The 26,141-nt window shown below is 48.6% G+C and overlaps 1 protein-coding gene across 1 annotated transcript in view; it reads left to right on the forward strand.

Annotated features, from left to right (window-relative positions):
• The window catches only part of LOC121169954 (myosin-13), a 54,595-nt gene that overhangs the window by 15,346 nt on the left and 13,108 nt on the right, over positions 1-26,141 (forward strand). The window contains exons 12-32 of the mRNA XM_041000793.1: positions 588-726; positions 3,216-3,334; positions 4,366-4,515; positions 4,625-4,795; positions 5,610-5,919; positions 7,652-7,719; positions 7,813-7,900; positions 10,112-10,229; positions 10,579-10,702; positions 12,266-12,402; positions 13,759-14,014; positions 15,795-16,037; positions 17,538-17,714; positions 18,712-18,857; positions 18,948-19,038; positions 20,314-20,703; positions 22,065-22,191; positions 22,271-22,389; positions 23,870-24,066; positions 24,425-24,608; positions 25,653-25,818. Coding sequence (XP_040856727.1) covers positions 588-726; positions 3,216-3,334; positions 4,366-4,515; positions 4,625-4,795; positions 5,610-5,919; positions 7,652-7,719; positions 7,813-7,900; positions 10,112-10,229; positions 10,579-10,702; positions 12,266-12,402; positions 13,759-14,014; positions 15,795-16,037; positions 17,538-17,714; positions 18,712-18,857; positions 18,948-19,038; positions 20,314-20,703; positions 22,065-22,191; positions 22,271-22,389; positions 23,870-24,066; positions 24,425-24,608; positions 25,653-25,818 — 3,520 coding nt within the window. The remainder of the gene's footprint in view (positions 1-587; positions 727-3,215; positions 3,335-4,365; positions 4,516-4,624; positions 4,796-5,609; positions 5,920-7,651; positions 7,720-7,812; positions 7,901-10,111; positions 10,230-10,578; positions 10,703-12,265; positions 12,403-13,758; positions 14,015-15,794; positions 16,038-17,537; positions 17,715-18,711; positions 18,858-18,947; positions 19,039-20,313; positions 20,704-22,064; positions 22,192-22,270; positions 22,390-23,869; positions 24,067-24,424; positions 24,609-25,652; positions 25,819-26,141) is intronic.

Genomic DNA, 26,141 nt, shown 5'->3' on the forward strand with positions numbered 1-26,141 from the left:
GGCAGCTTACTCTCATAGAACCTTAGTCCTTCACTTGGAAAAAAAAAATAAACTTATGCACCTGAAAGTGTCTCATGAAGACTGAATTAGGTGATACATGGATGGTACCTACTCAATGCCTGTAACATAGAAGTGGTACTGCAAAAGTTTGCTTCTGTCTCATGTGAAAAGATGACAGTGTATCGTCCATGAACTTTACTTCCAGTTCTAAATTTTGTCATGTGTAATATATCTGTTTGGAACAGCCTTGGAACTTCTATGTAGCAGCAGTAAACTCTTGAGCTGTTGGACACCACAGCTTGTTTCCTACCTGGGAGACTTGTTTCTCCCAGGCTCACCCACTGACTCCCGGTACACTTGTCCAGAAGAGAACCACCAAAGCCAGGTAAAGTGGGAGAAGAGGACACTCAGTTCTTACCTGATAGATAAAACCAGATGATGCATATTTTTCCCCTTCATCCCACTGACACAAACATGGCCAAGAAGTTTCACAACCCACCTGTCATCCATTTATTTAGGATAAAATCGAGGTCTTGTGAGCAGGAAAAAGCTGTGTTTGGCTTTATATGTCCAATTTTGTTTCCCAGAATGCCATTGACATCCTGGGCTTCAGCTCAGAGGAGAAAGTTGGGATCTACAAGCTGACAGGAGCCGTGATGCATTATGGGAACATGAAATTCAAGCAGAAGCAGCGGGAGGAGCAGGCAGAGCCAGACGGTACTGAAGGTACTCACCTCTGGGAAGGGGACTTGGGAGCTGACTCTCCACCTGCCTGCATGTGGGTGAAGTCATGTAAGATGAGCTACACATTCACCTCTAGAGCTCTTCCGAAAGTGTGTGTTTGGATTGTCTCAAGTACCTTGCCCATCCACTCACTTAGGAAAGGAACTTCAGTCACTTGACCAAGAACTTCTCTGGTGGAAAATCCTTAAACAAAAGACCTCATTCTGGTAAATGAATCAGCACCATCCATTCTGTCCTTCTCACCATCAAACTTTCCCTAATTTTTTAAAGTGAAATTTTATGAAAAATAGTCCCATTTTCTCTCCAGGCTATCATTATTAATGCAAGTAATTAATCTTGACTATACTCATAACTTGTATCAAAAAAATGTAACTTTTAATAAAGTTGGGGCTAAGTATTCTTCCTCTTTGACATCTGTTGAACCTGACACTGAACTAGGGACCAGTGAACAAATCTTCCCCTGACTCTCACCTGGTTGACTGCCCCCATCGCCCTTGACCTCATCCCTAGAAGCCTGGGAATAGAGTGGAGAGAAAAAAGTGGAGCTGAATAGTGAAGGGACTCATCCTCTCCCCACCCCCAGTATATCCTACTCATCTAAGCTCTTAACTCTCACCATACACCCTGAAACTTCTCTGAGCAAATGGCTGGCAATGTGAGTCATCCCTAATGATTCTACTTTTAAATTATGCTCCTGTAGTGTGTGAAGCAGTATATTTTTAGCAGACGATAAAAGGAAATGATAATTTGTAAATTAAAGGCCAGGGAGGTATGATCTTATCAAACACCTGTCAGTGTTGTTGATTAGGTGAGGGCTATCGGACGTGATCTCCCTGTTTAGCAGTGCAGAGTGGCTGGTTGGAGACCTCTTTATGTTGTTCTCACAGAATCACCCGCACTCAGAAGAGGACATTATCAGAGGCATGCAGATTTAGAATCCTGCTCATCACAGCAGTAATGGCTAAATATCAGGAGAAAGACCCAAATGTTCAGAGCAAGAATCATTTCTTTCTTGGGGCAATTGCAGAAGACTTCCTATCAGAGAGGCCACTGATTTGGACTTGGAAAGATGCATAGGATTTTGGAAGGTGTCAGGGAGAAGGTGGTCTTGGCATAAGAAATGTCATGAGCAACGGAGAGAGGAAGGAATGTGATGGGGACCGAGGAGCAGAGAGAAAAGCACCTTGTCCTCCATGTTGGTACGACAACATGGAAACTCCCAAATGCAAAAGCATCAATGTGAACCCCGGGCAGTTTCCCACTCTCCTCGGCTACAGCTGTTGGAAACCACTGAGAGGCCAGAGGTCCCGGGGTGGGATGAATAGGCATATCATGGGACAGAAGCAGGGCTGCATCATCTATGAGCTTTTCAAAGTAAATACAAAAATCAGGTACCATCTACCATAATGGACAAAGTAGGAAGGAGATGGTTCGAGCAAAGACTTAAACATGAATTTGACCTCTTTGTAAGCAGTTAACAAAGACTGACCTGGACTGTTACTAACTCATCTCCCCAGCCAGGAACGAGGGGAGGGTCCCAAACAACGTTGGGCTGAAGGAGCATTTCTCTAACTTCTCAACGTGCTCCACACAGACAGCCAGGCCAGTCTCAAAGTCAATAAACGTCCACTGAACTACAAGAAACTAAGTACAGATCATCCCTCAGGGAATTAGTTCCAGGATGCCTGGCCACAGACACCAAAAATCTGTGAGTACTCAGGCACCTTACCTAAAATGGCTCAGTGTTTGTGTAGAATCCACACTCTCCCTCTATGCTTTAAATCATCTCCAGGTTATTTGTAATATTTGAAGTATGCAAGATGTAAACAGCTGTGAACCTGTGTTGTTTAGGGAATAATACCAAGGAAAAATGTCGATATATGTTCAGTACAGATGCACTTTTCTCCCAGGTATTTTCAGTCTGGCTCAATTGATCCACAGATGTAGAACCCACAGACACACAGAGCAGACTGCAGATGGTGAAGAATATAAAATGTCCACACTCACATGTTTTAACCATCTCCAAACATTTGAAGGCGGGATCAAGGTTTGGTGTGTTTCTCTCAGCCATTAGCACAACATTCTGCATTAATTAGAAAGATACCCTGTGTAGCTACTCCACTATCAGGATGATGCAGCCTTCTTTGCTTATGTAACATTTTGATGGTATTATCAGACTCTAACTTATTTTCTAATTAATAGCTCTTTTAAGAAACTGAAATATAAATGGTTTAAGGATTGACTCAAGAAACATTGTTTTCTTTAAGTTGTATCTAGATGGAAAATGGAAAGTTCTTAAGAACCACAGGCCCCCGAGCTATGGAATTAAAGCTTAATGAGACAATCCTAGGTCTCCTATAGTAGAACACAAACATCTAAAACGATTATGGAGAACAGTTGTGGGAGGAGCCAGGCCTGCACACCACAGCAGCTATTGTTTGTGCTTGACACCACTTCTCCTCTTCCTCCAGTGGCTGACAAAGCTGGGTACCTGATGGGTCTGAATTCTGCAGAAATGCTGAAAGGCCTGTGCTGTCCAAGGGTGAAGGTGGGGAACGAATATGTCACCAAAGGGCAAAATGTCCAGCAGGTAACCAAGATGCTCTGAATGCTGTAAATTCTGGTATTTTCCTCTTTTAATCATCATCTTTCAAATATTTTTAACTTTAGCTTTCAAAAATGCATAAGAAACTGGTTTTCTTATAAATGCATCATTAATTGTTAGTCCTCCTAACAACTCAGGGAACACAAATCAAGGGGTACTCATTAAATGCCAGGGCTAGAAAATGAAGAGCCAACTTGAGCTCCTCAGCTAATGCCCCATAACTGCCATCTCCCTCCTTCTCTGTCAGGTCGCTGCTAGGCAGACAAGCCCTTTCCACTTCTACCCAGAGCCAACCCATAGCTCCAGAATTTACTTCCTCTGTCTTTCTTTTTTTAAAATATCTATTTATCTTTATTGGAAAGTCAAATTTACAGTGAGAGAGACAGAAAGATCTTTCATCTGCTGGCACACTCCACAAGTGGTAGCAACATCCAGGGCTGAGTCAATCTTTAGCCAGGAGCCAGGAACTTCTTCCAGGTCTCCCATGCGGGTGCAGGGTCTCAAGGCCATGGGCCATGCTCTACTGCTTTCCCAGGGCATAAGCAGGGAACTGAAAGGGAAGTGAAGCAACCAGGATATGAACCGGGGCCCATATGGGATCCTGGTACGTGCAAGGCAAAGACTTTAGCTACTAGACGACAGCACTGGGCTCCTCTCTTTGCTTCTTAAAACCGAGTGTCTTTCCATTCCAATTCCAGAAATCTGAGGAGAGTGACTAGATGAATAAAAAACTTGATTTAGTGTCTGGTTAACTGTGGGCATGGACTGCAGCCAGCCATGGGTTATGCTCATGCTATTTGAAAACTATCTTTGTAAATCAAACAGTTCTCAGAGAAGGAAAAATATCATGAACTGGGCAGAGACCTAAAAACACACTTAACAATGGATCAAATTATGTGAACATGCCAGTATCCAATTGCTTTGGACCCTTAAGACACTAATTTTATATATTTCAAATTCTACACATGCAACATAAAAAACTAGTTTGAGGCTTCAGTGGGTGATCCTTCTTCAAGGTGACAAACTCAGTGGGCGCTCTGGCCAAAGCCGTCTACGAGAAGATGTTCCTGTGGATGGTGACCCGCATCAACCAGCAGCTGGACACCAAGCAGCCCAGGCAGTACTTCATCGGGGTCTTGGACATTGCAGGCTTTGAGATCTTTGATGTGAGTTGTTTGGGTAAATGACCAAAAAAAATATCCCCCTACTTAGATCTGTTTTACCAAATCGCCAGTGGGTTTTCCAAACTCACACTCTGGTGTTTGAAACCCTCAGTTCAACAGCCTGGAGCAGCTGTGCATCAACTTCACCAATGAGAAACTGCAACAGTTTTTCAACCACCACATGTTCGTGCTGGAGCAGGAGGAGTACAAGAAGGAAGGCATCGAGTGGGAGTTCATTGATTTTGGGATGGACCTGGCTGCCTGCATTGAGCTCATTGAGAAGGTAGGGAACTCTTGTTGCCCAGTGGATGGTTCCTTCTTGGTTATGACTCTCACCTTGTTGCTTTGCCTTGTCTCAACTGATAGAATGATGCCCCTAACTCTATTCTTCCCAGCTGGATGCCTGTGGGTACCGGAATGTCTGTATGCAGAGAGGATAAATCTGTGCAAAGTCCCAGAATCTGTAGAATCTATCTGACAGCTAAAGAAATGCATGCGTGAATAATATCAAAGGCCTTCCTTATCTCCAATAGGACAAATGGAATCCCAACAAAGACTGTGAACTATCCTATCTGTTTGATTTTGCCCCAAATCCCAAGGAGATAGGATCAGGGTTCAGTAGGAATTCTCGGCAGGATGTTACTATGAGAACAAGAGATGACATTAACTTTATAAAAAACAGAATTGCGTAACATTTTAAGCACTGGTCATCTTGCAGTAAGAATATTTTTATCTTGCTAAGTAGCTAGGAGAAATCCAAATTAAAAAAAAAAATGACTCATTTTAGTTTATGACTGTACTCTATGTAACCAGACTTTTAAAAGTAAAGTTCACAATTGCTAAGAGTGAGCTATATGTATATATACAGATAATTTCATTCTGTACTCTTTTGCTCAACAAAATATTAACTAAGCACATGCCTATGCCTAGCACTGTTGTGCCATCACACCAAAGAGACCACAAACCAGGAGATATAGTCTAGTATTTTGGTGCCAGAATGATAACACCAAAGAAATTCTTGCTCTTGCCGGACCATTGTGCCAGTGATACGCGCTATTATTCAATGCAGATGCATGTTCTCTTTCCCCTCCTTCTAGCCCATGGGCATCTTCTCCATCCTGGAAGAGGAGTGCATGTTCCCCAAGGCCACAGACACCTCCTTCAAGAACAAGCTTTACGACCAGCACCTAGGCAAGTCTGCCAACTTCCAGAAGCCTAAGGTGGTCAAAGGCAAGGCGGAGGCCCACTTCTCACTGGTGCACTACGCGGGCACCGTGGACTACAACATCGCTGGCTGGCTGGACAAGAACAAGGACCCCCTGAACGAGACCGTGGTTGGGCTCTACCAGAAGTCATCACTGAAGCTGCTATCCTTCCTTTTCTCCAACTATGCGGGTGCAGAAACAGGTGAAATTCTACCTCGTATTCCTCTTGTGAACAGCCCTCTATAGCTACCAAGTACCCACGTTCCACGGCAGCTCGTGGAGAGTCAGCAAATACAAAGTTTGCTGAACTTGATCTTGGTTTAACAGTTCATCTCTGGTTCGCATGTTCCATCATCCTCCTCTTCCTTAAGAGACTGAGTTCAGCAGAGGCAAACAGGACCTCTGGCTGGACAAAACAGGCACTAGTGCATTGCCCACTAGACTTCTAAGCAGCTTAAGTCATATACGATGAAATCCACCCTAAAAATGCAAGGACTTTTAATGTTTTCACAGTGTTGTATAATCATCATCATTATTCAATTTGAGAATACTTCCTTCATCCTAAAATCCTTGCACAAGTAATCAACCAGTGAGCAGCCAGTAATCTCATTTCTACCTCCAGGAATTTGCCAATTCTGGACATTTTCTATAAATCAGGTCCTATACTGTGTGACTTCTTTCACTCAAGCTAAGAATTCCAACATTTGTCCATGACTTCATTCCTTTCTCTAGGCAAACAGTACTCACTGTATGAATATACCAATTTTTTCTCTATCTATTTGATGGACATTTGGATTATCTCAGTTTTTTGGTTATTACTAGTGAAGTTGCTGTACAAATCTGTATGCAACCCCCCATGTGGATATATATATATGGGCATTTCTCTTAGGTATATACCTAGGGGTGGAGTGCTAGAACATGTGGCAGCTAGGCTTAACTTTTTGAGGAATCATTGAACTGTTCCCCAAAATGGCTTCCCATGACAGCTAAAGCTTAAAAAGCCAAAAAAAAAACCTTTAAAAATTGTGAATTACTTAAATGTATATATTTAATAAACTAATGCTTTTAATTAAAATGCATACCAATAATTGGTGGGATAATTGAATTTTCTGAAAAATAAATGTCTAGTAGACTGTGACTAGAGGAATGTGATAAATGGGACATACGTCAACTGAAATGGTGAGCATCGCTGTCTAATTGATCTAAGTGTTTGATCAGGTTACCACTGCATGGGCAACACCATGACTTTCACGTAAGAACCCATGTGGACGTAGAGCTGGTCGAGTACCCAAGCATGCATTTCTACAAGACTCAGAGTTCAGGGGAGATGAAGAAAAGGATGCTTGGGGAAAAGTGAAACAAAACATTTCTCCCCAGGCTGAACCTTGGTTAAAGATCAGAGACTAAGTCCACAGTGGAGCCATTCAGAAACAGTAGACCGTCAGTGACTGCAGACTCAGAGGGCAAATAGAATAGCCTATCACTTTTCAGCCTTTTGGCTAAGATTGAGTGTAGAACAGTCTCATTTAGAAAAAAACAAGCAAAAGAAATCACATGTAGAATATTCTTGAAATTTTCTAGCGTGTCTTCATTAAAGACAACGATAAAGAGGCTATAAGACTTGAAGGAAACCACAGCCTTAGGAGGATCTTCCTAGTCCCGTCAGAGACTCGGTTGGGCTTCCTGTCTGATTGGAAAAGGCATGGACCCTCTTTCACACTCAGTGAAGTCCAAGTCCCATTTAAACACCACCCCCATCTCGCTCAAATCTCGGTTCTTTGGAGGTGTGTCAAAAGCAAACCAACCCTCGATTCTCTATGTCAAGAAACCAAAATTCCCATTTGAGGCTTGAAGCCATTTCATCAATGGCTTAGCAAGCTCACTGCCACATCCCCTGGGCTGCCCCCAACGTGCCCTTCTGTGTCTGTCTGCAGGTGACAGCAGCAAGAAGGGCGGGAAGAAGAAGGGCTCCTCATTCCAGACCGTGTCGGCCGTGTTCAGGGTTCGTATCGGGCAACTTCATGTTCAGCTGTCTTTTGGCTCCGGGGTGTGGCATCTGCTGAGATGAACATGCATTTTTCGGTTTGTGTCACAGGAAAACTTAAACAAACTGATGACCAACCTGAGGAGCACTCATCCGCACTTTGTACGATGCCTGATTCCCAATGAGACCAAGACTCCAGGTGAGTCGCCATCAACCAGAACAGAACAGAACTCCCCGGGGCACATACAAGAACATTTGTGTGTGTGTGCGCACACACATGTGTGCGTGTATAGAGGATTCTACTCTGTGTCACTCCTTCAAGTGCTCCCTAGCTATTGTGAGGCCAGCAGGTCAGTGGATATCAAGTAGTTTGTCACTCACAGTTCCCAAGAGGGAAGCTCACACATGTGGGGGAAGGACAAGGGCAGATCACAAGGGAGACAATGGGTGAGACAGGACAAGCAGTTGCTTAACTTAAACAAGCTTCAGACTGGTTTGAAGGGGTAGGAACCGTCCCCAGGGACCAAGGAAAGGGCAGCTGTGGGTCCCAGATAGAGGAGCCTGGTTCTGATATCCTTGTAAATCACTTAGTATAATTAGGAATTAACCAGCCCTGGAAGGTGCAGTCTCACCTAAATCATCAAGACCCCAAGGGTTCAAAGCATCACAAAGTATAAGTTAAAAAGAAAGTATGGTTATCACCATTGCCCATGAAGTCCAGGACAGCAGAACAGACTGGGATGGAAGGGACAAGGGGGAAGCAGGTGATGGGAAAGACACACTTCCGCAGCTGTAGCTTGAGGAGGATGGAGCGTAGCTCAGGGAACTCCTTGGAAGTTCCAGGTGTTGCTCTAGAGGCCAAGGAGGACTCTGTGGACCTGCTGAATAGCATCTCAGCCTGGACTTGGTGGGGAAAGCTGTAGACCCAGCTGAACGAGGGGGCCCTGCACAAGAAGGGAGTCCCATCCCAGCGTGGCAGCTCCCTTGAGAGCAAGGCGTGTACCCCTTCTGTGTCCCCAGTCCCCCACAAATCCCATCACCAGTGCGTGGAGTCTAAGAGAGGATGAGGAAGGTCCCGCCCTCTTTGTGAGCATTAGTCCCAACAAGCTGCACAGTGCAGAAGGTGTAGTGGCAGGTCTGGTCTCCTCATCATCAAACTACAGTCTGCACCTTTTCCTCCAGACGAGAGGGTCTATTGTCCTCTTAATCATGCCTTTCTCCCCATGTGTCTACCAGGCCTGGTAACACGCAGTGACAACAACAAAACAGCTGTTTGACCTGGCACAGTGTCAGGGCTATTTACACCTCTTTCCCATCTTAACTCACTCAGTCCTCCTCACAGCCATATGAAGCAGACGCTGTGATTCAAAAGTCTTAAGTTCACGTAACCAGTAAACATCACAGCACAGGGGGTTGGAACCACTCAGAATCGTCATCTGAGAATTTATGAGAGGTAGTGTCACTCCCGGTCAGCAATTGGCAGAGTTTCTGATGCATCTTCTCCTTGGTCTTGTCCACTTCTTCACTAGAGAATCATAGTCCCAAAAGGGAGCTTTCCCAGGTCCAGTTGGTTCTGTGCTTGACCCAAGCCAGTACCTCCTTGCAAACACTTGTTCCTGTGGCTCCTCTTGTTCACCCAAGTTTTAGGGCTCCCCACTGCTCCCTGTAGCAGGTACTAAGCAGCTCCCTTGTGTTCAAACTTCTCTGCCACTTGCCACAACTCTCGTTTTTTAGGTTAAAGATGTATTTCACTTATCTGAAAGGCAGTGACAGAGAGAGAAAGAGATTGTTCACCCTCTGCTTCATGGCCCAAATGGCCACAATGGACAGGGCTGAGCCAGGCAGAAACCAGGAGTCCAGAACTCTGTACCAGTCTCCTACATAGTTGGCAGGAACCCAAGCACTTGGGCCATCTTCTGCTGCTTTTCCAGGCACATTAGCAGAGAGCTAGATTGAAAGTAGAGCAGCTGGGGCTCGAACTGGTGCTCATATGGGATACCACCTTTGCAGGCAGCAGCTTAACCCACTGGGCCTCAAGGTCAGCCCCAGTTCTCCTTCTTAGTTTTTTGTTTCCCATCTCCCACTGTAACACAGCTTGTAGGTCGTACATCCTTGTCCTTTAGTCTTGGAGTCTGGCCACAGAGTCAAGAGCCATGGACAGAATACATGTCAATATTTTGGCTTTTATTTGCATAGTTATAGAGTGTTAGAGTCTGATGGAATTATTTCTACTGTGGGATCTGTGAGATCTATGGGCAAATTCTGGCCACCCCAACCCCTCCATCTCAGAGCTGACTCAAACTCTTTCCACACAAATCTGGGTATGTTGGAGTGTCTCATGGCATCCCAAAGCCTCAAAAACAAACACTGAAAAAGCCACAGACATGATTCCAGTACATTCTCTCCCCAGGTGTGATGGACCACTTCTTGGTCATGCACCAACTGCGCTGCAACGGGGTCCTGGAGGGCATCCGCATCTGCCGCAAAGGCTTCCCCAGCCGGATCCTCTACGCTGACTTCAAGCAGCGGTAGGTTCCCAGACCTTGGCAGCTCTCCCCTTCTGAGGGCCATCTTTAGGAAATGATGGCTTTCAGCACCCATGGGCTCCAAGCTTTGTGTGGGGTGGAGGGAGAATCATTGTTTGCAGATCACAGAAAATTGCCATTTTTTTCTAAAAGCCAAATTTTAACGGTGAGTATCCTTCCCCTGACGAAGCTCTTCCTCCTGCTGGAATGAACCCCAGGACCTCTCCTCCCCGAGGCCTGCAGTACAATATTTTTAGGCTGGAGCAAACCTAGAAGGGCAGTTCTGGAAGGCCAGCCACAGGCTCACTTGGGGAGCTCAAGGCACTCAGGAGATCCTGGCCTCTTTCTTCAGGTACCGGATCCTCAATGCCAGTGCCATCCCAGAAGGGCAGTTCATTGACAGCAAAAACGCGTCTGAGAAGCTGCTCAGCTCCATCGACGTGGACCGAGAGCAGTACAAGTTTGGCCACACCAAGGTGAGGATGCCCTCGCCACTCCCACAAGCCTGGGCTGCTCGCTGGCGGCTCAGGGGCAGAGCTGTCCCCCTTCAGGGCGACGTGACCCACCCTTGGTGCAGCAGCGCAAAGGGAGCTGTGTGCATGGCTGCAGAGTGCTGGCTCCACGCGGGCTGTAGGTGACCAGATGTTCAGGTTAGAAACCTGTAGAGAAAGCAGGGGGAAGTTCTGGTCTGCGGGGAGAGGTGGGAGGAGGGGCTTTAGGAGGAGGAAGAGGCTGAGGGAGGAGGGAGAGAGCAGAGATCAAGCTCCAGGGACAGGGAAGAGTTGAGAGCGACCAACTCCATGCATGGCAGCGAAGTGCTGCCATGCATCATGTGAACCAGCCCTGGGAACCTTCCGTACGCACCAGGGTGCTTCAGACAGCTTACAGAAGATGTGTACGAGCCTTAGAAATACAGAGATAAGAAAGAAACTAAAGAAAGAATATGGAAAAAAGCCAGCCTCTTTCGTTGCAGAAAAGTTGGAAACGCAGGCATAAGAGTGGTCTTCAAAAACTCAGACACTGTATATTATGAAATAGCAACTTAGAAGGTGTAATTCGGTGCAAACAACACTTATAAGTTTGGCAAAATGATTAACATCGTTAAGTTTTCAAAAATATATAATTTTTAGAAGAATCAGGCTATAATCTTTGTAGCACTATATGTTGGTTAGCTTTATTTAATGAGTAGTGGATTGTCAGCAGTAGTTACAAGCAGTATATAGCTTAATCTAAGTATCGTAATTAAAATCCATCATTACAAGTTCATATTTGCTGAATGCTTTTTCTACAGGGATACAAAAATCAATAACCACCACCTAGTGAATTTAAATTTGTAATTAAACCTGCATACCTCGGCGGTTTTCTTTTAAAAAAACAAACTTTAAAAGAAATAGCTATGTATGGATTTCAAAAAAAAAGTTTTCACTAAAATATAAACCAATCTTTCAATGCCACTTCCCACGCAGACTTTTTGAAGTGTCACTGACTTTTCAGAATGACTTGTGAAGGGGAGTGACAGTGCAAATGATGGTCCTGATCTCATCAGGTTCTCGGGGTGGAGGGGGTCAGGAGATGACAGCTTCAGAAAGGCAAGGACAGTGATGAAGGTCAGATGGACAGTGAGGACAGAGGCCCAGCGCCCAAGCTCTTCCTGCTGCACAGGAGCCGACTGGCGCACCCCAGCAGGTTGCAGATGAGGGGAGCCTGAGCACGGAACTGGCTTTCCCAGGTGAACAGAGCAGGACCCGGACGGTGTGGTGATGCACCTGGAACCTCCCTGAATCCACATGCAGCTGAGCTTCGTGGCAACTGACTGGGTTCTGACCTGTGTCTGCCTCCTGTAGACCAGGCCACCTCACTGCCCAGCAGGGGGCGCTCCCGAGTAGGCCAGAGCCACTGAGAACAGGGTCCTTGGAAGCTGAGCTGCTGCCAGCTCCCACTCTGGTCCAGGTTGGGACTGAGCTGAAGCAGGCTCTGGGGAGTGGCTTGAGTTGAACCCCTGCTGAGGACCAAAAGCAGGGCTCTCCCTTTTCCTGCAGGTGTTTTTCAAAGCTGGGCTCTTGGGACTTCTGGAGGAGATGAGAGATGAGAAGCTGGTGACTCTGATGACGCGTACCCAGGCCTTGTGCAGGGGCTACTTGATGCGGCTGGAGTTCAAGAAGATGATGGAGAGGAGGTGACGCAGGCCTTGCCCTTCCCCACTCAGCTGCGATCGCCGCCTCCTGCCCGTTGTCTTGGGATATCCATTTAAGCAGCATTTCCTGAGCCACAAAACCGGTGCTTAGCCCTGGGGTGGGGAAACGAACCCTGCAGGCTGGAAGCTAACACGGGTGGGAAGTAGCCAGTGGCCTGGTGACTTCAACGCATAGGATGAGGGCAGTTGTAGCCTCCTATTCAAGGCCTTGCAGAACTGAAAAGAAGCCAATCAGCCTGCACCCTGGTGGGTAGGTTGGGGTAGGTGTGAGGGGGTAAGCAAGAGAAAAGAATTTTCTGGAAGAAGCTTGAGAAAGGATGGTCTCATCGAGACTGACAAGCAAGCCTGTTATTGAAGCTTAGAACTATGGACAGGCAAGCATCAAGTTCAACAATCCAGGCTGTGTCCTCCGGGCAGTGGGGAGCCACGAAAGGCACCCAAGAAAGTGAGGCACTGGGCCAGGTCCCTTCGGCAACTGAGGAGGACAGTGCAGCTGAAGGGGAGTGGACCAGACGGACGGCAGAATCCAAGCAAGGGGCAGTGGGGACTTGAATGTGGACATGGTTGATGGACGGAGGAGGGCGTGGCTGGGAGGAATGTTTGAGAGGCAGCTGCGGTGCTGATGATGCTGCCATGGGTTCAAGGAGAGGTTTCCAGGGGACAGTCTCCTTGGTCCCTGCCACCCTGCAGAGCTCTGTTGCTGCAGGTCTGTCGGGAGGAATGCCCAGGCATCCATTTTAGGGAAGCAAATGGAAGCCCGCATAGAAATGAGATCTTTGTAAAATCTCAAAGAAGGGCCAGTTTAAGAGGGAAAAAAAACACACAAAAAAACAGTATTTTTAGATATCTGTGAGCCTTGTGAATATGAAGCTGTGGAAGGCACAGGACAGAGTGGCAGTGGTGCTGGGAGAAAGGCAGATAGAAATAAAGAAAACAGATGCATGCTCCCAGGGCAAGAGGCTAGGAGATGGATGGGGACTGGCCTCTTCCTGCTGGCCCATCTTGCCAGCAGGAAGAGGATCCATACGGCCAAACACTGGGACACAGCTGGAGCAAGCGCAGATCAGAAATTCAAATGTGGGAAAAAGCCCCAGAACAGTCACTGCCAGCCCCAGGTGCTAGAGGGGCAGCAGGCTGAGTGGGTGACTCCAAATGGCCCCCATCTCTCTCTTACCTCTCAACCCTTGCCCCTCGTTTGCAGACCTTCTCTGGAATCACAGGGTCTACCAAATGGACCATGCCTCCTTCCCACCTGGGGGAAGAAGGGAGGTCCTGGGATCCAAGGGTTGTGCCGCACACTGTGGTTATTAACCCAAGTCCTCACGGATGTGTACACAGGGACGCCATCTTCTGCATCCAGTACAACATCCGCTCCTTCATGAATGTCAAGCACTGGCCCTGGATGAACCTGTTCTTCAAGATCAAACCCCTGCTCAAGAGCGCAGAGGCCGAGAAAGAGATGGCCACCATGAAGGAAGACTTCGAGAGGGCCAAAGAGGAGCTGGCCAGGTCTGAGGCACGCCGGAAGGAGCTGGAGGAGAAGATGGTGTCCCTGCTGCAGGAGAAGAATGACCTCCAGCTGCAGGTGCAGTCTGTAAGTACCTTCCACCTGAGTGTGCGAAACAGCAAATCCAGAGGACGGGCTGGGAGGAACCAGGAGGTCCCAGCCAAGGGGCTATTCAAGAGGCAGTGGTGCCACTCAGTGTTAACATACGGTATTGCAGCGCCACCATGCCAGTGGAGGGAGGGCAGTCCCTGTAAGCTTAGCTAAAAACTCAGCAGGGTGTCCCAGGGAACAACAACAACAGCAAGGAAACACCATAAAGGAATTGGACTCCTCCCTGTTTTTCACGGGGCGTGAGGGACACGTGTGGATCATCCTAATGATAAACTGTCAGGAATGCACAGGAGGTCTTGAGAAAACTCTCCTCCGTTTATTTTTATAAACCAGATCTCAAGCTTTGATGTGAAGAATCTTTGTCAAACTAGTCCACGGTAACTACATCCTGTTATAGTTTTAAGGAGATTGTGGCTGTTTTAAAATTGACTTTGTATGAGTGGGGAAAAAAATAGCAAACAATCAAACTGAACACAGAGTAGTTTTCCTGGGTGATTTTCAAGAAAATGATAATGCTAAAAAGACAAGACTTGACGGCATTTTAAACCTTTTGCACAGTGCACACTACTCCTGTAATTGCTTCATTTCGCTGTTAATGAATTTGCATTCTTCCCTCTTTTGTAAACCCCCAGAGTCCTTCGCCCTTTCAGTTAGTACCGGGGCGATCATTTCCAGGCGTGGTGTACAAGAGGATGTGTTTAAGCACCAGATAACTGTGTCTGGCCCTCAGCTCCTGCACTTGGCAGCTATGTGACCTTGAACAGGCATCCCATAAACATAACCACTTACTTTGGCCTGTCTCTTACCCTCTGTTTGTCTGCCGTGGTATGCCTCGTCCCTAGAGCACTCCACCCTGGAGCTATCAGGGGACAAGGTGAGCTCATCATGGTCCAGAGTGCTCCCTACAGGTGCTGGCGTGGTGGCACAGTGGATAAAGCCATGGCCTGGGACTCCAGCATCCTGCATGGGCTCTGGTTTGATTCTCTGCTGCTCCACTTCTCGTCCAGCTCCCTGCTAATGGCCTGGGAAAGGCGAAAGTGCAAATACTGGGCCCCTGATGCCCTTAGTGGAGACCTAGATGAAGCTCTTGGCCTCCTGGCTTGGTGTTGGGTGTTGCAACCATCTGGGAAGTGAACCAATAGATAGAAGATTTGTCTCTCCCTCTCTCTGCAGCTTTTTTTTTTTAAATAAATAAGTAAACTTTTATTTATTTTGTTAGAAAGCAGATCAGATTTATGGAGAGAGATTTTTCCATCCCCTGGTTCACCTCTCAAAAATCCACAAAGGCTGGAGCTGAGCCGGGAGCCTCTCCTGGTTCTCCCAAGCGGGTGCGGGATCCCAAGGCTTTGGGTCACCCTCAACTGCTTTCCTAGATCACAAGCAGAGAGCTGGATGGGAAGTGGAGCAGCTAGGACACAAAGCGGTACCCACATGGGAACCTGGCACTTGCAAAGTGAGAATTTAGCCAGTTGAGCCATGGCATGGACCCTGACTTTCTAAATGAATAAATATTATTTGGAGGCTTTTTTAAAACCTTCTGTAACATGTGTTTATTCAGTCATGGAGTGTTGCATGTTTTCAATGATCTGAGCAATGTCACAAAGAAGCATAATAGGGAGACACAGACACATGCTATGCATACGTGACCCCAGCGTTGGCTTGGGTCCAACTGTTGGCCTCTTAGGGGACGAGGCCTTTGCCTTCTAGAACTTCCCATGAGACTGAACACAAGCCCATCACAAGCTGGTTCTTCCAGGAAACAGCCAACCTGATGGACGCCGAGGAACGATGTGAAGGCCTCATCAAAAGCAAGATCCAGCTGGAGGCCAAAGTGAAGGAGCTGAACGAGAGGCTGGAGGAGGAGGAGGAGATCAATTCTGACCTGGTGGCCAAGAAAAGGACGCTGGAGGATAAATGCTCCTCTCTCAAGAGGGACATCGACGACCTGGAGCTGACCTTGACAAAGGTGGAGAAGGAGAAGCACGCCACAGAGAACAAGGTGGGGAGCCCCAGGGCTCCTGGCGCCCCCTCCTCCCCTTCCCTCTCCCTGCACCCTTGGCCCAGGTCCCAGGCCCTTAGCCTCCCTGCTTGCATGCACTTGCAGCATTTCCTTGCTGTGCCTTCCATTGTTGTGTCTCTTGGCACTTGGTGCAGCGACAAGGAAAGGAAACACCCAAAAAGTCAGGCAGAACGCAGATGTGGTAAGGGAGACAGACTGGACAGCAGCAAGGGCTGACCAGGAGCTGGGCACCCAGGGGTCCTCATGCCTGATCGGCAGGGTATAGGACAGCCGCAACCAGCAGGAAAGTCATACACAGTCACTTGGTCAAAGCAAGAATTATCCATATATCCTGTAAGCCAGTGATCTTGCTCCTGGTTGTGTAGACTAAAGAATTCTCCTGGATCATAAGGGCACATGTTCAAGGATGTTTGTGGGTAAACCTTCTCACTGAGGGAGAGAGGAGGCAGTGTCAGGGTGCACCACTGGGGCAGGGAGACAGAGAGTGGGTCAGCCATTGGGAGCAAATACCCAAGGCAACAAAGACAGACATTGAACACTAGCACTGCCTGACAGCATGCATATCGTTGAAAACTGCACCCACTCAATGAACACCATGACAGACACTTTTAAGAAAAGTGTGTCATCAAACATGACATGATCCACATGCTAGTGGTTCTCCCCAGGGTAGGATAAGAGATTGGACAGCTAAAAGCCATGGAAAGGGATGACAGGGAGGGGTAGGGACTGTGGCAAGCCAGACAGCTCCCACCTTGTCCCGGGGCAAGGGGCAGTGAGACTGAGCCCACATTGCTCACTGTTGGTTGGGAATGTGAATCCAGCATTGCCAGAGCTTCTGCATGCTTCCCGTGAGAAGCCAGAGGTATGGATTTTATGTGGAATCTCATGGTTTCATCAGCATTGATCCCAAAATCATAAAAAGTTATGTGAACTGAAGTCAAGACATGTGGGGCCAGATTCAGCCCATGGGTCAGGAATCAGTGGCTTCTGATCTGAAGCCTTGCATGCGAAAGTTTCTGCTTGATGCCTGACAGCTGCGTGTGTGGGGGCTTCTACTCCTTGGCAACACAGAGCGCCCATGCTAGATGTCCTTGCAGAGTCCATCCTGTCCCCACCACCCCACCATTCCTCTCCCTGTCTCGTTCTAACCCCCCACCAGCCAGCCCAAAAAGGAGATGGCCACGTGTGCCTCTCAAGTGAGTACATACTGATAAGCAATTCACTGTCAGAGACAGCGTGTCTGTATTTAGACAGTGCTCTTCTCTGCAAATGATTAAGCATTCCTCCAAGGAGTGATCCTAATGGGAGAAGTTAAGGCACTGGGAGAGGCCAATGAGGAAGAGAACAGAGAAATGCCATTTTGAGCAAATGAGAAGCAAGCAATAAAGAGATGGGGGTTGCGGGAGAATGGTGTTGTTGGGAGCCTGTGGCTTCACTGCACCAGTCATTTCCATATCGAAGGTATTGACACTCTTCCAGGTGAAGAATCTTTCAGAAGAGATGACCGCTCTGGAAGAAAACATCTCGAAGCTGAACAAAGAAAAGAAATCTCTCCAGGAAGCCCACCAGCAAACGCTGGACGACCTGCAGGTGGAAGAGGACAAAGTCAACAGTCTCATCAAAACCAATGCCAAGCTGGAACAGCAGACGGATGACGTGAGGGCCTTCCCTTTCCTCCCGCCCCCTCAGCATCTGTCCCCGGTGCCAGGCTCGTGGGGTTCGGCAGAGCAGGGCTGGAGGGGTGTAGACACCAGAGTCTGCAGCCCTCAGCCTCACCACAATGCTGAGCCCGTGTGGGGCTGTGAGAGAGTCGCTCAGTCCCCGCAGACCCTCCCTGTCTGCACTGGGCCCGTGGGGATTCAGAGAAAGCCAGAGGTTGGTGCGGGAAGCTCCGCACACAGGACACTCAGGGAGGCACGGGCTGCTGCTGTCGCCAGCGTTCTCAGCCTGATTCCTTGGCAGTTCAGGGTCCCCAGTCTCGTCCCAATTGAATGCAAAACAACAACGTGTATTTCATGGCCATAAAAGAGTAATTTTTCCCCCTGGCGTTTCACACTATTGGTCTTAATGTCAGAGCTGGGTTTAAAGTTTTTCAGCTTTTACTGTTAAGGCTGAAACTTTCCCGGTTGTTTCTTCCTTTTCCTGGAGTCGGTGTGTGTGTGTGTGTGTGTGTGTGTGTGTGTGTGTGTGTGTGTGTGTGTGCGCACACATGCTGCACTGTTCCTCTACACACCTCTTTCCTTGAGCCCACGTGCAGGTGCATGTACACACACACACACACACACCACATTTATTATTTCAGTCTCTGATTGCATAGTGCAAGGTCTAGAGGAGGGAAGGAATGCAACCTAGGCCTTCCTGGTGCCCTCTGTGGCAGCCCCTACTTGTTCCTCTATGGCAAGAGCATGCATTCCCTGTAGGGAGTGTACTCTTACAGCTAGTATAAGGTACCCAGGAGCAGGCCAAGCGGGAATCCACCGGCAGAGTCACCAGGAGGTCCAGGGATGGACTGACCCAGTCTCCTGGAATAGCCTTCTTTGGGAAGGAAAGAGAAGGCAGGACGGAGGGGGAGACTTGTCTCCTCTAGGCCAGAGGGCCACAGCCGGCACCCCAGCCCACGTGTGCAGCAGCCTTTCTCCCCATGCCTCCCCAGCTCGAGGGCTCCTTAGAGCAAGAGAAGAAACTGCGGGCAGACCTGGAGAGAGTGAAGAGGAAGCTGGAGGGGGACCTGAAACTGTCGCAGGAGTCCGTGATGGATCTGGAAAACGACAAGCAGCAGATGGACGAGAAGCTGAAGAAGTAACTGTGCCCTGCCCGTGTCTGCGCCTGAGCCCGCGAGCTAACCAGTCTCTGCCGCTCACATCCTCCTCAACACCGCTCTGTTTGCAGGAAGGAGTTTGAAATCAGCCAGCTCCAGGCCAAAATTGACGACGAACAGGTTCACAGTTTGCAGTTGCAGAAGAAGATCAAGGAGCTGCAGGTGAAGGGCAAGGCCTTCGCACTCCCGGAACTCCCGCTGCTCCTTACTCTTCGCTTCTTGGGCCGTGGCTTCCCCTCCAAACACCTCTTGATAACAATATTCTAACATGTTCACAAAGCGTTTTCCTGCCAGCCTTCATTGGGCACTTACTTTGTGGTAGAAATGCAGGCAGGGCCTGAGAGTTAGGACTCCAGGGTGAGGATTCCCATGCTTCTTCCTCAACTTCACTCCCTGAAAAGGAAGTTTTCATTTTTCTAAGTAACACGTAAGTGTCTCTGCTAAAATGTGACCAGAAGGGTAAACACCGTGGATAAAGGTGTTTTGATCCACCGCCCCTAAGCCCTGTGTTCCCAGAAATAGCCCTCTGGGTCTTCTGCTGTGCGTTTCTATTCACAATCAAGATCAAAGGGAGCACAAAGAAATATGAGGCTCATTTGAGACAGTCATGGAACATGGAATTAAAAGATAAGTCTCTTTTGGTACAAAAAAATATTCTGGATCCATGCACATGCGGGGTCTTCAAAGGGTGCATTACAGAGTAAACTACTGCATGAATTTCAAAACGTTTGGGCCTGAATAAACTTATCCTTTATTTGGAGATAAGGCAGGCCAAAAGATACAGAGATCTGCCATTTCATTGGGTCACTCCCTGAGTACCCACAACAGCTGGTTCTGGGCCAGGCAGAAGCCAGGAGCCCAGGATGCAAGCCAGGTCTCCCACATGGATGACAAATGGTTGAACTGACACCAGTGTCCCTCGTGGCACTCACTAGTGGGAAGCTGGGATCAGAAAGAGCCAGAACTCGAACCCAGGCACCCCCAGTTTGCAACGCAGGCACCCCAAACAGCATCTTAACCACTGTCCCAAACACCTGCCCTGAAACTTGTCTTCTGATTCCCATTTTCCACAAACATTTTGAAGCACCCTCGTAACATTGCAAGAAAATAATCATTCTTGTTTTTATCTTTGCCATGAATTTCCTCACTCAGAATGTCATTCTGCAGCTCACTCCTTTGCTGGAGCAGCATGTCCTACAGCGGTAGCCATGGCAGATGTAGTTCTGAGCCCAGCTGCTTCAAGCCCTGCTGCACAGCTAACATAGTCCCTCCCCAGTTCACGGACAGCTAGCTTGCTTCCAGGTTTTGCTAACCCGATGTTAGAACACACACCTCACTCTGCGCTGCCTGCTCACAGTTCCCTACCACCCAGCCTCTCCCCACGCAGTCGGCTCGCCTCCACCCCGAGCCCCAGTCCTGACACCATGACCCCTTCAGGCCCGCACGGAGGAGCTGGAGGAAGAAATCGAAGCGGAACACACTCTCAGAGCCAAGATCGAGAAGCAGCGCTCTGACCTCTCCCGGGAACTGGAGGAGATCAGCGAGCGGCTGGAGGAAGCCAGCGGGGCCACGTCCGCCCAGATCGAGATGAACAAGAAGAGGGAGGCTGAGTTCCAGAAGCTGCGCAGGGACCTGGAGGAGGCCACCCTGCAGCACGAAGCCACGGCAGCCACCCTGAGGAAGAAGCACGCAGACAGCGTGGCTGAGCTTGGGGAGCAGATTGACAACCTGCAGCGGGTCAAGCAGAAGCTGGAGAAAGAGAAAAGCGAGCTCAAGATGGAGATCGACGACATGGCCAGCAACATCGAGTCGGTCTCCAAGTCAAAGGTACCAGAGGGGCCCTTCTGCTCTCTGTGAGGCTCAAGTTCATGTTCAGACCCAGAAACCCACACAGAATAAAGGTCAGCCTAAAACACACTATTCTGAGTGACCCCGGGGGAGGTTCACTGGTCCGGTAAAGACAGCCAACCAGGGAAGTCGCACCCAGGGGACGTGAGGGACCATTTTTATTAAAGGGCTATAGAAGTGCGGTTTGGGGGACAAAGGAATGTGCCTTATATGGTGCTATAGAGTGTTATAGATCCCTTTTGACCTTGGTGAACCCCATACATCACTGTTGCAGTGCGAGGCTGAGGAGGGAGCTGCATTCTGCAGGCCTTGTCAGCCACCTTTCTCAGCCTCTTCCTGGGCTGCCCTTCACCTGCCCCGGCTGGGCCTTATAGCAGCCACGACCCCCGCCCCGGGGTTGCCTCCAAACTCACTCTCTGTTCTGACCCGAAGCCCTCTTCTCCACTGCTGCCTTCCCCCGACTCCTCAAATGCACACAGACCCCAACATAACAAATTACCTTAAACTGGGGGAATCTGTAAGCAACAGAAAGTTGTTGCTCGTAGTCAAGACCGAGACACCTGCAGATTCCAGGTCTGGGGAGGGCTCGCTCTCTGCTTCGCAGGAGGAGCCTATGCTGCTGTGTCCTCACACGGCAGGGGAGGGGGACAAGTCCCTCTGCCCTCTTTTATAGGTCAGCTCTGCCAGTTGTGAACACTGCCCCTCCATGAGCTAATCACTCCCCCAAAAAGGCTCTGCCTCCTAGCACCACAGCCCTGGAAATGGAGTTTGTAAAGTTGGGAGCACAAAAATGCTCAAGCTGCCACCATGCGAAGTTGCACCATCCTTCCCGAATTTCTTACAGAAACTTCTTGTCCACTGGGCGTAAGAGGGCATGGGACATTTAGCTTAAAGGTTAAGGCGCTTGCAAAAGCACATCGCAGTTCCCCAGTTGGATTTAAGCTCTGTCCTGCTGACTCCAGCCTCCTGCCATACATGTGGGAAAGCCGGGCTGAGTGCCTGGATCCCAGCTCTGGCCCAGCCTAGTCCTGAACGCTGTGGGCATTTGGGAGGGAACTAGCAGATAAGATCTGTCCATCTGTCTCTCTTATCTCTGTCTCTCTGTCTTTCTCTCCTTGCCTCTCAACAACCTGGCTAACAAAAGCTGCCACTACAAGCTGTTAGAGATTAAGCAGTAATCACAAATAAAAATAAGGCATATCATTTCATAACTGACAGCATGCTTTGGAAATCAATCTTCATGTGCTTGGTATTCATATTTTTTTGTTTTATCCAGCAAGAAGCTGAAATATCAAGCTATCAAGCTGTTCGATTCATGTGGCCTTTTTTTTTTTTTTAAGAGTAATGTAGAAAGACTGTGCCGCTCTGTAGAAGACCAATTCAATGAAATCAAAGCCAAGGACGACCAGCAGACACAGTTAATCCATGACCTGAACATGCAGAAGGCAAGACTGCAGACTCAGAACGGTGAGCACAGCGAGGCTCCAGGGACTGGCGGCCTGGAGGGGAGTATGGCCGGCGATGCTCATGGGCCTCTGTTTGGCAGGGGAGCTGAGCCATCAGGTGGAAGAGAAGGAGTCTCTGATTTCACAGTTAACCAAAAGCAAACAGGCTCTCAGCCAGCAACTGGAGGAGGTTAAGAGGCAACTGGAAGAAGAAACAAAGGTAAGGATGCTGCTTACAGGAACAGCAGAGCGAGAACCCAAGGAGCCAGATACTGTGCCCGCCTCACCTCTGAGCCTTCTCAGAAACCTAGTGTCATCACCATAAAGACATTTGCTTCTCCTTGCTACCTTGGAGCAAGGCAGGAACTTGCTCTGAAAGGTTAGAAGGTCTTGGCATTGGAACTCCTTCCTGTGGTCTAGAAAATTCTACCAGGATGTCCCATACATACACAATGTGGCCCAGCAAGCTTTCATCACCAGTCAGAGACACCTGTTTCCTCTCACTGCACTCGCTGGACTACCTCCGCAGCAGTTCAGCCAGGCCACTCCAATGGTCCTCCTGTGTCCACTCCATGACCGTTTGTGTGTCACCTCCTCTTACGTTCACATTAGCGCTCTCTTTCCCCAAAAACACTACGTGACCTGAGGGCACCCTGGGTACACCCGCACACACAGTCATCGTCAGGTTCTTGACATCAGTACCTTGCGGCTGTCTGTGCTTACAACTCCCCGTTACTCTGAAAACTCCTGCTGGGCAACAATAACTTTGCCCTACTCTGATAGTACCCAGAATGCTGCATTCAAGCTCCAGAGTATGAATCCGGGAGTTCTCAAAGCTGCATGCGCTGAATATGGAGGCAGCTGCACAGAACTTGAGATTGACAGAGCTACTCTGTGGGATTTCCCCAAGCTCCATATTTCCCTTCTGAATGAGCAATGCGAAGGTCCCACTATGGAAGCCGGGCTGTCTTTTGGCCAGAATACAGCAGCGTCTAGGTTTTCCTTCTTGGGCAGAGTTCTCTTTTGCCTTTTTAAAGCGATAGAACTATATAGAACCTCTATAGTTGTGGCTGGACTGTTCCCCTCTGCGGATGGGGCATGAGTGTATGGTGGAGGTCTCCAGATGTGTTCCTCACTCCCCTGCTTGGGAAGAGGTGGAGCCACAGCTGCAACACACCTGCACCGGCAGTCCCCAGGGTGAGCCACAGCTGGCGAACACCAAAACATGCTTTTGGGTTGTTCACAATCGTGGCATCCCATAACATGGCATCAAATAGCAAGAAAATTATTGCCTTTCTAATTCTGTCTCAGTCCTTCTGATTACATCAAGGGAAAGGCCTCAATTTGGATAATAGCTCTCCAGTGTTTGTTTATTTACCTGATTAAGGAATATAAAGTAGGCCCCAGGCATGGAGCCACAGCAGGCAGCAGCTCTTACTTAGATTTTGACGATGTTGCTTTTCTTTCTCCCATCTTATCTATTCTTGTGGCTACCCTCTGGTACAGCAAACATTAGTGATTGTCCAGTTACTATCGTGTAACCGGTTTTTACAATGCACATATTTAAATCACAATGAAGAAGCCAGTTGGAAACTGCTATGACTGGTGAAGGAGACATGGGAAGGATTCAGGTTGAGAGAAAGCCTCACTTGCAAAAGGGCCAGGTGTCCTTGCAAATTTGTCATCACTGTCATCCACAGGCCAAGAACGCCCTGGCCCACGCCCTGCAGTCCTCCCGCCACGACTGCGACCTGTTGCGGGAGCAGTATGAGGAGGAGCAGGAAGCCAAGGCTGAGCTGCAGAGGGCAATGTCCAAGGCCAACAGCGAGGTTGCCCAATGGAGGACCAAGTACGAGACGGACGCCATCCAGCGCACGGAGGAGCTGGAGGAGGCCAAGTATGCGCTTCCAAGGCTACAGTGGGGCAGGTGGCAGAGACACCTTCCAATCCTAACTCTTCCTTCCCTCCCGTGACCTTTGTGGCTTCTTCAGCATTCCGAGATTGTTCCCTGTCCTCTCAGGGTCTGCCTGCCCTGCCCCCAGCCCCCAAGTTGCCTCCGTGAGGACCTGCTCTGCCACCCAGCATGATGGGTTTCTCCAAGAGAGACACTTGGGTCCTCTCCCCTCGTCACCTTCTAGGTTTAGGTCTTACCAAAAGCCAGTCCCTTCTAGTCAGTTCACTTCTCTTACAATCTCTTCGCTTGCCTTCTCAACTATCCCAACTTTGCCAAGAAAAGGAAAATATGGTTCTCACAGGAAAAAACTGGCCCAGAGGCTCCAAGAAGCCGAGGAAAACACAGAGACGGCGAACTCCAAGTGTGCTTCCTTGGAGAAGACCAAGCAGAGGCTCCAGGGAGAGGTGGAGGACCTGATGCGGGACCTGGAGAGGGCCAACACGGCCTGCGCCACCCTGGACAAGAAGCAGAGGAACTTCGACAAGGTACTTCCCTACCTGCTTAGCAGTGGCAGGGCTCAAAGTGTGGAGGCCCCAGTTCCGGAATCCGTTTCCAGTTCAGGAGCCTTCCCCAAAGCTCTTTATTGTTTTGCTTTTTTTTTTTTTTTTTTTTTTTACAATCTCTGAACATAATTCTATTTGTAGTTGAAGTTCATACAGATTACACTGAGACTGCAGTACAGGTGGGACATCCTCTAATCTGAACATCTGAAGCCAAAGCTCTCCAAAATCCAAAACTCTTTAAACACCGACACATCAACAGAAGTAGAGAATTCTATGCTTGAGCTCATGTGATGAGCTGCAGTGAAAAGCAAGGTGCATTCAATATACTGTTATATTATCTTCAGGCTCCATGAATAACGTACACAGGAGACATAAATGAATTATCCATCTGGACTTGAAACCCATCCCCAGGATATTCATTATATGCATGAAGAGATATATATATATATAATTTTTTTTAATATGAAAGCCCAAACACTTTTGTTCCCAAGCATTTCAGATAAGGGATATTCCACCTGTATCTCTAAGAATCCAGCCAAGAGGGTCAGGGACATGAAGCAACGTGTTAACCCTTGGTTTGCAACACTGGCATGCCCTATCTGAGTGCCGTTTTGAGATCCAGTTGCTCTGCTTATGATCCAGCTCCCTGCTAATGCATCTGGAAAGGTATCAGAGGATGGCCAAAGTGTTGGGGTCTCTTCTACGCACATGGGACTTCTCCTGGCCCCTGGCTTTGGCCTGGAAGATCTGGCTGTTGAGGCTGTTTAGGGGTGTGAACCAGAGCTCTCCTCTCTATCTCTTTCTCTTTTATTATCTGTCTTTTAAATAAATGAATTAAAAGTCCAGCAGAGCCCCCTGCAGGGATATCAGAGTTTGGAGACCCCCCGATCCGGAACAGGGCCCAGCTTCTTGCTTCAGACCCATAGGATGACAGGGGGAATTTTGACATCTTAAGGGGACTCCCCTACCCCAGGCTCCACTGAAAGCCCTGTTCTGCTTCTCACACACCCTTCTCCCATCATCTAGGTCCTTGCTGAGTGGAAGCAAAAGCTGGATGAAAGTCAGGCTGAGCTGGAAGCCGCTCAGAAGGAGTCCAGGGCCCTGAGCACGGAGATCTTCAAGATGCGGAACGCCTATGAAGAGGTGGTGGACCAGCTGGAGACGGTGCGGCGAGAGAACAAAAATCTACAGGGTGAGCTAGCTCCATGCCACAGGTGTGCCCGTCCCCAACTCCTCCTGCCAGCCCCGTCCCCATGTAACCATGGCCAACTTTAAAGACTTTAAAAAATATATTGTTTGAGGATTTATTTATTTGGAAGGCAGTGTTACAGAGAAAGAGTGGCGAGACATCTAAAGATCTTTCCACTGGTTAACTGCCCAAATGTTACCAACAGCTAAGGCTGAGCCAAGGTGAAGCCAGGACCCGAGAGCTTCCTCCAGGTCTTCCACGTGAGTGTAGGGGCCCAAGCACTTAGGCCATCTTCTGCTGCTTTCCCAGATGCCTTAGCAGGGGCT

Source organism: Ochotona curzoniae, unplaced genomic scaffold (assembly GCF_017591425.1).
Source record: "Ochotona curzoniae isolate NIBS_2020 unplaced genomic scaffold, NIBS_Ocur_1.0 scaffold_2453, whole genome shotgun sequence".
Taxonomy (NCBI): Eukaryota; Metazoa; Chordata; class Mammalia; order Lagomorpha; family Ochotonidae; genus Ochotona; species Ochotona curzoniae.